The 11,333-nt window shown below is 43.2% G+C and overlaps 1 protein-coding gene across 1 annotated transcript; it reads left to right on the top strand.

Moving 5' to 3' along the window:
- The first annotated feature begins 273 nt into the window (after positions 1–273).
- LOC119350820 (F-box protein At5g49610-like) lies at positions 274–2,273 on the top strand. Its single transcript, XM_037618469.1, has 2 exons — positions 274–373; positions 880–2,273. The coding sequence occupies exon 2, from the start codon at positions 900–902 to the stop codon at positions 2,271–2,273; it is 1,374 nt and encodes a 457-aa protein (XP_037474366.1). The 5' UTR covers positions 274–373; positions 880–899.
- Positions 2,274–11,333: the final 9,060 nt, after the last annotated feature.

The raw sequence follows: 11,333 nt of genomic DNA on the forward strand, positions 1-11,333 counted from the left end.
CTACTAGTGCCCTCATCAAGAAAAAAACAGCCCAATCCCTTCCTAGACTCAAAAAAAGAAAAAAAGAAAGAAAAAAATAGGAGTACCTAGAACTCATTTAGATGAGATATAATTTGGTCTCATTCATCTTTTATAGCCATTGAATGTGATGCTATAAAACGCGTGTGTGCTGACGTGAGTTATATTTATTCCAGCTAAACTGAAAAACAATCCCGTCCCCTCGATATATAACAGATTAACAGGGCGCCCTCGCCCTCTTTCTCGGAAAAAATATCGATCTTCTTTCCGCCGTGCCGCCGTGACCCCAGCTTCGTCAATACTCCTCCAATCTAAGCGACTGCTCGTCGCGGCTGTCCTCCAGTGGATTCGCTTGGTAAGGAACCCCCAACTCGCTCGGATCTGTTCGATGCCGTCATTCCTGTTCTTGTCAGCCGGATCTCCTTCTGATCTAATCTTCCCTTTGTTGTGATGAAATCATCAAGATCTGTCTTGGCTCAAGGTCGATCTGGCCCCTTCAATTTTTTGTAGTATTCTATATGGTGCGGGGGGCATCTTCATATGTATTTTGATGCCTATTACCCTCAAACTTTTGCTGTTACTGTTTTCAGATAGTATCACCAAGAGCAATCATTCCTCTTAAATTAAATTAAAAGAGCAATTGTTTAAAAAAATCAATGTAATGAAAATAAAAATTTGGTTGATCTTGCTTGTTCGTTTTTCAAAACAATACAGATATGTTCAGGCGAGTCCTGCAGTGTATTGCCCTCGGCTGATATAGTACCAATAGCAGTCAGTTAAATTTATGTTTCCAAAAAAATTATGCATCTGGGTTCACTGTACTAACACCCAAATTATTCCCATGTGTGTATTTCACTGCAGAACATCTTGCTAAATTAGTAATGCTGATTGGAGCAGCAGAAATTGGTGGGATGATGGATAGCAGCAAGAGAAAAGGTGTCATGCCATCCTGTGGCGATGCTGCCAAGATTACAGCAGAGGTGTTCCCAAGCAACAAGAGGAAGAAGGCCGTTGTATCTCTCTGTACACTGTTGCTTCCTGATGCCATGATGTTGGAGGTGCTACTTCGGCTCCCTATCAAATCCATTCTCCGCTTCCGGGCTGTCTGCCGCTCTTGGGCTGCACTCTTCTCCTCCAAGGATTTCTGCAGCCTACGCATGGCCATCTCTAAGGAGCTGCCACAAGCACCAAAGCTACTCATGCTTGTCTCGCCCACAACAGGACTGAACTCCACCGCAATGTACTCATGCTCGCCGTCAGGCTCCAGAGACGATTTACTCTTCACCGTCGACACCGCACGCCGCAATTCCATGGGAATAGTGACGCCCTCTCCATGCCATGGACTCACCCTTCTATATGATGATGCCGCGCCAGCTTACTATGTTTGCAATGCAGCCACACGGGCAATCACACGTCTGCCGCCTCACTGTACTCCACCAACATATCGTTCCACTGCCGGACTTGGATTTGATGCCCGGACTAGGGAGTACAAGGTGGTGAGGTTGATCAGTGGGCGTTGCGGTGACAAGGAGAGGAACAAGTGTGAAGTGTACACGCCTGGAGCTGCTTGCTGGAGGCCGGCGGCCGGTGGAGGAGTGCCTTTCAGGTTGTACAGGTATGCAATTTCTGCAGCTATACATGCGGCGACGCAGAAAGTACCACCGGTGTTTGCCAACGGATTACTACACTGGTTCATCGGTCCTTCCCTTATCGCCGCAAGGACAAGAGCTCCCATCTTAACATTTTCCTTGACGGACGAGACCTTCGGATGTGTCCGATCACCCCCACCCTTCTGGACATCAGAAGTGCACCTGCACTACGGGTCAGAAAAAGAACACCTGGTTGTGATGGATGACCACCTGTGCATGGTCCGTGACCTTCGCAATACAATCCCTCGTGATGGCACTTTGGAGATCTGGAAACTGCTGGATTATAGCCCTGGTGAATGGTCACTCTATCATCGAATTCATTTGTTCGGCCACGTGGGAATATATTTGCTTGATGTGATGGCTGTGAGGGTTGTTGGACTCATTGGCGGCTGTAGGTCAGGGAAGAAGATAGTCATTGCTTCTAGCAAAGACAAGTTCGCCGGCCAGTTTGAGCAGAAGCTTCACACCTATGACCCTAGGTGTCAAGCTCTAGAGACCATCCTCTCCATCACCGAGACACACACACATACCAGGCCTGCTTCAACATTCAGTTTATTTGATGAAGAGAGCCTTGTTCAAGTGCATAGTAAACCAATGGATAGCTAGCCATGCCATCTACCATGGCTAATGCCACCAAATCAGACATGGTTTAAATTTTTGTGCAACTAGCTAGCTGCTCAGATTGATTTTGACTGGATACTTTATTCTGTCATGCATTAAACAATACTAGAATATGGTGAATATACCAAAGGTCACTGTTGTGGATATCTTCTATCACCCGAAGTACTTCAAATCTCGTCGATATTATACCTGGCACACGCATTGTGGCGGTTCTAGCTTTGAAGTTGGTTAATGTTATACCTGGGGTAAGAGAAGCTCAGCCAAAGTGCTATCTTGAGGCGATGAATTTCTTTTTGTTGTTCATGCTCCGTTCATTTGAAAAGAGTATTAGTTTGGTAACACGACACACAATGATGTATGAGAAATTAGTCTGTAAAGAGTAGTAGTTTGAAAAGAGCTAAATTCTTGTTGTATTAGGTCTGTAACATTTGGGCTCAGAAATTATCAGTTTGATAGATATATGACGAGGATAAAAATGTTGAATGCATTGATAAATGAAATTTCTCAGCCACAGTTTTGTTGGGCGTCTGAACGTTTTAGAGATTTCTGCATACAAGCTTTCATGTTGGAACTAAATTGTCCCAGTTATGCATGTGAGTGTTGTGGTAGGGACATGACGAGATCGTGATGACTGGATTAATTTATAGTTTATTTGGGTACCCATCAAGTTGGTGTTCGAAGCGGCCAATATTTTTGTCTACTCTGTTGTCTGCTTAGCTAGACGGTCACATGTTCAGAACCACTCTTAACTACACAATGATCATGGTAATTGTTTGCACAGTTCTATGCGTTGTAGTTATGCTTCTTCTATACTCTCCTTGAACATCTCCGTTTTGTAGATTGCAAATATATCTATCTGATGCTTCAATGACAAATCGATGATCAATAGATCAGGCTTTGTGCTTCAAATCCGTCGGACCTCGAAGGCGATGGCAAAGATTTATGCGGATTTGGCTTTTGATACGAAGCATCCATTCATGTTCATAATCTGTTGTGATCGTGCTTGCTTAATTTTCTGTAGGTATATGCAACTTTTTCGGGAATTTTTTCAACAATTTCTTCAGTAAAACGATCTTATATCATTGGAAGTAACACCACTGGCTAGGTGGTGATAATATTCGTCATTTACATGTTTTATGACATCCTAATAAGCTCAAACCAAAATAATGGAGATTAGGAACCTACCATACACAGGAGGCGCCACGCCCTCCCAATGATGTTGTGGTAGTATCGAGGAAGATTCACCGGTCACCATGGTCGGCTACCTTGCACGTCACCACTACTAGCAAGTTCATGCCAATCGCTGGTCACCTCTTTTGTTAAGCAGTGCAAATAATGCTGAACATTCTGCCCAATTTATAGTGGAAAATAGTAGATCATGCTAAAGGCAACTGCTACATCATTAGCAATTCAAAATCAACTAGGACTTTCAGATATGTTCTTGTTTACCAAAAATTGAACAAGAGAAGTCCCACAAAACAGGGAAATGGATGAATAATTATAAAGTATATGTTTATGCATGTCGTACATCGAAACAAGAAAAGGACATACATGTAAACTATGCCGGGTAACTTGCTTGGATTCTTACCTGATTTTGAGTTAACTCATAACAAATGCACAATTAACTGTCTATGATTTTCCATTCACACAATGCAGCTAATTATTTATCATCATCACAAGAATCAAGAAACGCATAATAGCCAAACCACAAAAAACAAGGGCAAGGACAACACCAAACATATTCTTCATAATTATAGGTTACGCCTGGATTTAATTGTGCATAAGGCAACAATTCCGAGAGTTACACCACAATCACGTGCATGACAACTGTAATGTTAGCAAGATTCTTGGAAGTCCTTAAATTACAGAAGATTTCCTCAATAGTGATTTTTCGTCTGTTATCCTTTTTGCATGGAGCCGTAGTTTCTTTAGCACATTTTTGAAGGCCAGGTCTTGATGAGTTTTATGCACCGGAGCAAGGATCTCTTCAAGTAAGCTGAATCTTGAACCAGGGACGAAGAGCATAAGTGAGGTGTGCGTCTCGGTGACCGAAAGAATGCCCTCTAGAACTCGACGGCTAGGATCATATGAGTAAACCTTTTTCTGAAACTTGTCGTGAACCAAGTGCTTGCTAGTCACAATCACAATCTTCTTCCCCGACTTGCAATTGCCAATAGTACCAATAACCCTCATAATCTGTGGCTCGGCCAATTTTCCTTCTACCTGCCCAAACAAATCGATTCGATGATTCAGCAACCAATCATCAGAGCCATAATCCAGCAGTCCCCAAATCTCCAAGGTGCCGCCATGAGGGATTCCGTTGCGAAGATCCCGGACAATGCACCGCTGGTCATCCATCACAACCAGGTGCTCTCCTTCCGACTGGGATGAGGAGCGCAGATGCTCTCTTGGCCCCCAGAACGGCGGCGAACGGACACATCCGAAGGTCTCTTCTGCGACAGAAAACGATACGATAGCAGCTCTTGGCCTTCTGATGATAAGTGAAGGATTGACCAACCAGTGCAGGAACCCGTTGGCGGACATGGGTGATATTTTGTTCACCATTGCATGAGCAACTGCAGAATTTGCAAACTGGGACCACTTGAAGGGTACTCCTCCAGCCGCAGGCCTCCAGCGGTCAGCTCCAGGTGTGTACACATCACACCTGATCGTCTCCTTATCATCAGATAACCCATTGATCAACCTGACGACCTTGTACTCCCTTGTCCGGGCATCAAATCCCAGTCCGGCACTGGAATCGTATGTCGGAACACGGTGAGGTGGCAGACGCGTGATCGCCCGTGTAGCCGCATTGCAAACATAGTAAGCCGGCGCGGCGGCGTCATACAGGAGGGTGAGCCCGCAGCATGGCGAGGGCGTCACCACTTCGACGGAGTTGCGGCGGGCGCAGTCGAAGGTGAAGAGTAGGTCGTCTACGGGGCTTGACGGCGAGCACGCGTACACAGCGACGGAGCCGAATGTTGCTGCGGGCGAGAGCACGAGGAGCTTCGAAAGTTGCCTAATCTGCAAATGCAGGTGTATGTTAATTATTGATATTCCATCAGATTTCTCTTAAAACCCAAGGAAAGTGTGAATCATGACTATTAGAAAAATTAAGGAGTAATTGACTAGTTGGCTGGCAAAGTACTAAGTGCATGGTACAGACAGAAACATGCATCAACATGGAAGAAACTGAGCTCAGAACTGACTTCAGATCTACAAAATAGCAGTTTTCTGCAGTATGCAATGCATAAACAGAGATTCACGGCCAATCATCTTAGAATGTGGCAAGAAATACATGCATACCAACAGCTAGAGTCTAGAGATACTAAGCAATAACAGAACCCTCGATCAAATCTACAGTAACATCACCAATCAGGTCACGCTTGTATGTTACAAATCGAAGACTCAAACGACCTCAGTGTGTTTCAAAAACCTTACCTCTCTTGCTCCCAGCTCAGTAAAGAAGTGGTCGAGCAATGAACGCTTTGCCTCACAGACTTGGCAGTAGACAATAGATTTTGGAATGGAGTTCCTCAATGTTGAAGATACCATGTTAACATATGCCACAAAAGTTGTCCCTGAGGTTGAGTAGTAAATACAAATAAAAATATCTATGATCGGCAACATTCAGCAGACAAGTGGTCTGAACACCGTATAAACCCATACCATTATATATGATGATAATGATGATTGTGCTGCATAAGTTCAGATGGTTTATGTGAAGAGTAACCCCACAAAGCATATTAATCCTAAGTTCTTCTAAGCACATCAGCTGCAGAAGATGAACGAGGTGAGAATCTTGTATACTAAGTCTTGTGACAATTTTGCTGATTTGTTCACTAAATCATTACCGGCACCATCCTTTGAGAGACGTGTGCCTGGAATCGATATAATAAGACTTAGGGAGATGCAAGGTTCACAAGCTCATTGTTAAAATCTCGGTCCCGATGATCGAGTACTCAACTTGAAGGTTGAGTGAATTGTACTCTTTTTTCCTTGAGTGAGTATTCCTGATGTTTCTCACATGAGGTTTTTGACGAGGCAATTCGTGCAATACAATAACGCATATTGTGCGCTCTTTCTCCATATTTTTTCCACTGGGTTTTTTGGAGTCTTGACGTATGGATATACGGATAACTGTCCAAGGGGGAGTGTTCGGAAACCAACAGCCCACAGGACCGGGTGCGGCCTGGCTTGCCCGTTGCACCTCCTGTTGACCGAACGTTTTCCTCACTTAACGTTATGTAGGTACTTATCCCCTACCCCTAGCTATATAAAAAGGAGAGCACTCTTTGTATGTATAGTTGATCAATGAATAATAAACAGAGCTCTACCCCTACTTCTCTGTGTGAATTTTACTTTCTATACGTGTGTGTGATCGACTACGCCTACGACACTTCCGCTGCAGAAGATGTGTGCGTGCGACCTGGTGCGGAGCTGCCTTTGTTGGGAGGAAGGAAACAAACTAATCAATGTGTCTATCCCTTGCCTTTTTTCTCCTCGCACAGTAAATCGATCGACGTGGCATAGCCCAGTGATGGTCCTCTACTTGCACTTGGAGAGTGTAATTTGTATAGTCTAGATTTTTTTATTTGGTACATTCATAATTACCCCTCGTATTTAACAAATGAAACATACAACCTTTCTAGAAACTTTTATCAGCATTAGATCTTTATCCATTGTATTTAAGGGAACTATAATAGAAGCATTTTGCATCAAATATACATGTTTTCCATTCATCTAGGTAGTACAAATTAATACATGAAGACATACAATTTTTTCGCTAATCTAAAAAAACATACCAATTATATTTTAGAAGTCTAAATTTTTTAACAACTAGTATTAGTACCATTGGAATATATACTTCAAATTTAAATCAATTGTATTTTTACCATCAAGAACTAAAGTATATAATGGTACTTCTGGATCTTAAAATTAGTTGCATTATTACTTGGTTCATTTTGCGTATAATGAAAATTATAATAGTTAAGATCACATATCGAAAGAATGGGTCATAATTATATAGAAGTAAAAATGTTAAATATAAATCAATGATGGTCGTCTATTCAGTTCGTACCGGATACACCATGCTTATGGGTCAGACATCGACAGTGGTGAGTACAATATTAAATAAGTAAATATTAATTTGTTGGAGATCACCATACCTACACATCCGGTAGCAGCTCTACGCGTATGCAATCATGTATGGGAAATTAGTCTGTAAAGAGTAGTAGTTTGAAAAGAGCTAAATTCTTGTTGTATTAGGTCTGTAACATTTGGGCTCAGAAATTATCAGTTTGGTGGATATATGACGAGGATAAAAATGTTGAATGCATTGATAAATGAAATTTCTCAGCCATAGTTTTGTTGGGCGTCCGAACGTTCTAGAGATTTCTGCATACAAGCTTTCATGTTGGAACTAAATTGTCCCAGTTATGCATGTGGGTGTTGTGGTAGGGACATGACGAGATCGTGATGATTGAATTAATTTCTAGTTTATTTGGGTGTTCAAAGCAGCCAATATTTTTATCTACTCTGTTGTCTGCTTAGCTAGACGGTCACATGTTCAGAACCACTCTTAACGACACAATGATCATGGTAATTGTTTGCACTGTTCTATGCGTTGTAGTTATGCTTCTTCTATACTCTTCTTGAACATCTCCGTCGATTGAATAATGCACTTTCCTGTTTGTAGATTGCAAATATATCTATCTGATGCTTCAATGACAAATGGAACAGTGCAAACAATCTTATATCTATCTGACCGAGAAGGCGATGGCAAAGATTTATGCGGATCTGGCTTTTGATACGAAGCATCCATTCATGTTCATAATCTGTTGTGATCGTGATTGCTTAATTTTTTGTAGGTATATGCAACTTTTTCGGGAATTTTTTCAACAGTTTCTTCAGTAAAACGATCTTAATACCATTGGAAGTAACACCACTGGCTAGGTGGTAATACTGTTCGTCGTTTACATGTTTTATGAAATCCTAATAAGCTTAAACCAAAATCATGGAGATTGGGAACCTACCATACACAGGAGGCGGCACACCCTCCCAATGATGCTGTGGTAGCATCGAGGAAGATTCACCGGTCACCATGGTCGGCTACCTTGCACGTCACCACTACTAGCAAGTTCATGCCAGTCATGGGTCACCTCTTTTGTTAAGCAGTGCAAATAATACTAAACACTCTACCCAATTTATAGTGCAAAATAGTAGATCATGCTAACGGCAACTGCTACATCATTAGCAATTCAAAATCAACAAGGACTTTCAGATTTGTTCTTGTTTATCAAAACGCAAAAAAAAAATGAACAAGAGAACTCCCACAAAACAGGGAAATGGATGAATAATTATAAAGTATGTTTATGCATATCATACATCGAAACAAGAAAAGGACATACATGTAAACTATGCCGGGTAACTTGCTTGGATTCTTACCTGATTTTGAGTTAATTCATAACAAATGCACAATTAACTGTCTATGATTTTCCATTCACACAATGCAGCTAATTATCTATCGCCATCACAAGAATGTCAAGAAAGTAATATCTCCATTAACCTTAATGCTCGACTACTCGCCAAAAAAAAACATAATACTCCTACAAGCCAAACTGCAAAACACAAGGGCAAGGATGACATCAAACATATTCGACATATTCTTCATACTTAATGTTAGCAAGAATCTTAAAGTCCTTCAATTACAGAAGATTTCGACAACAGAGACCTTTCGTCTTTTATCCTTTTAGCATGGAGCCGTAGTTTCTTTAGCACACTTTTGAAGGCCAGGCCTTCTTCATGAGTTTTATGCACTGGAGCAAGGCTCTCTTCAAGCAAGCTGAATCTTGAACCAGGGACAAATCCCGTAAAAAAGGCGTGTGCCTCGGTGACCGAAAGAATGCTCTCTAGAACTCGACGGCTAGGATCGTATGAGTAAACCTTTTTCTGAAACTTGCTGTGAACCAAGTGCTTGCTAGTCGCAACCACAATCTTCTTCCCCGACTTGCGGTTGCCAACACTACCCATAACCCTCACAATCTGTGGCTCGGCCAATTCTCTTTTTACCTGCCCGAACAAAACAATTCGATGATTTAGCGACCAATCACCAGAGCCATAATCCAGCAGTCCCCAAATCTCCAAGGTGCCGCCATGAGGGACTCCGTTGTGAAGATCCCGGACAATGCACAGCTGGTCGTCCATCACAACCAGGTGCTCTCCTTGTGACCGCGACGAGGAGCGCAGATGCTCGCTTGGTCCCCAAAACGGCGGTGAACGGACACATCCGAAGGTCTCCTCTGCGACAGAAAATGATATGATAGCAGCGCTTGCCCTTTTGACGATAATAGAAGGATTGATCAACCAGTGCAGAAATCCATTGGCAAACACAGGTGGTATTTTGTTCATCGCTGCGTGACGAACTGCAGAATTTGCAAACTGGGACCATTTGAAGGGTACTCCTCTAGTCGCCGGCCTCCAGTGATCAGCTCCACGTGTGTACACAACACACCTGATCGTTTCCCTCTCACCGGAGAACCCATTGATCAACCTCACGACCTTGTACTCGCTTGTCCGGGCATCAAACCCCAGTCCAGCACTGGAATGGTATGTTGGAATGCGGTGAGGTGGCAGACGTGTGATTGCCCGTGTAGCTGCATTGCAAACATAGTAAGCTGGCGCAAAATCACTGTATAGAAGGGTGAGTCCACAGCATGGCGAGGGCGTCACTACTTCCACGGAGTGGGGACAGTCAAAGGTGAAGAGTAAGTCATCTATGGGGCTTGACGGCGAGCATGAGTACATTGCAGCAGAGCCAAAGCTTGTTGCGTGCGAGAACATCAGTAGCTTCGGCGTTGGTGGTGTTGCCTTAGAGGTGGCAATGTCGAGGCTGCAGAACTCCTTGGAGGACAACGTTGCAGCCCAGGAGCGGCAAACGGCCCGGAAGCGTAGAATGGACTTGACTGGGAGCCGAAGTAGAACCTCCAATATCATGTCATCAGGAAGCAATGGTGCGCCAACTGATGATGCCCCGACCTTCTTCCTCTTGCTTGGGAGCACCTCCGTCGTCTTCTTGTTCGTGGCCTCGCTGCAGGATTGCATGGCACTCTTCCCCTTGCAGTTATGACCCATTTTGCTCTCATATCCTAGTGAATTTCTACCAACTGCTGGACTGCACCGGCCGTAGCAGAGTTTTACTTGATGTAGTTCCGTCACTGATGGGGACTACGGCGTGCTATACGCTGGCCTGAACCGATCAATTGAACACCAAGAAAACGTACAGGAGGAGGAAGAGCTGTCACTCCCAATGTCTGCGGTGTCCAATATAATTCTGCAGGATGGTCTGCAGTGAAATCAACACAGGGGATTAAGCCGCATCTTGGACAGTACATATATAGGATATTTGTATATTGTTCCAAAACAGATAAGAAGTTCGGCCAAAATCCTTAGCAAAAGAGACCACCGATCTTGAGAAAGAAACGACGACAGCAAAAGTAATAAGTAGCAGCACAGACAAGTAGGTAGGCCTTTCCTCACCAAGAACTCACTGCAGACAAATACGTCCGCTGGAGGAGGGGAACAATATCTTAGCTTTGTATGTAGGATTGGACGAGGTGGGGTGGGGATATGGCGGCTCACACAAAGAAAGATGTGATTTTATTGCAGGAGAGACGACTGGGGCACTGGGCGCCTTGTTATCGAGAAGATGGGGAGATTTGGAGCTTTACCAGCGAAACCTATCCGGGTTTTCTTTCTTTTTTTTGATTGAGGGGAGGGTTATCTTTCTCAGTTTTCTTTTTTGTAGAAATAATTCTCTTCCTCAGTTGGACACTGCTACTTCCTCCGTTCCTAAATATAAATTTTTTTAGAGATTCCAACATGGACTACATATGGAGCAAAATGAGTGAATCTACACTCTAAAGTATGTCTATATACATCTGCATGTAGTCCGTATTGAAATCTCTAGAAAGACTTATATTTAGAAATGGAAGGAGTGATTTTTTTTTTTACTTTTAGGATTGGTAATTGCCCACGCGTTGCAAC

This window comes from Triticum dicoccoides, chromosome 1B (assembly GCF_002162155.2).
Source record: "Triticum dicoccoides isolate Atlit2015 ecotype Zavitan chromosome 1B, WEW_v2.0, whole genome shotgun sequence".
In the NCBI taxonomy this organism is placed as follows: Eukaryota; Viridiplantae; Streptophyta; class Magnoliopsida; order Poales; family Poaceae; genus Triticum; species Triticum dicoccoides.

Bases quoted from the DNA above. Each gene is read 5' to 3' on its own strand.
- LOC119350820 (XM_037618469.1), top strand. From the start codon at position 900: ATGCTGATTGGAGCAGCAGAAATTGGTGGGATGATGGATAGCAGCAAG.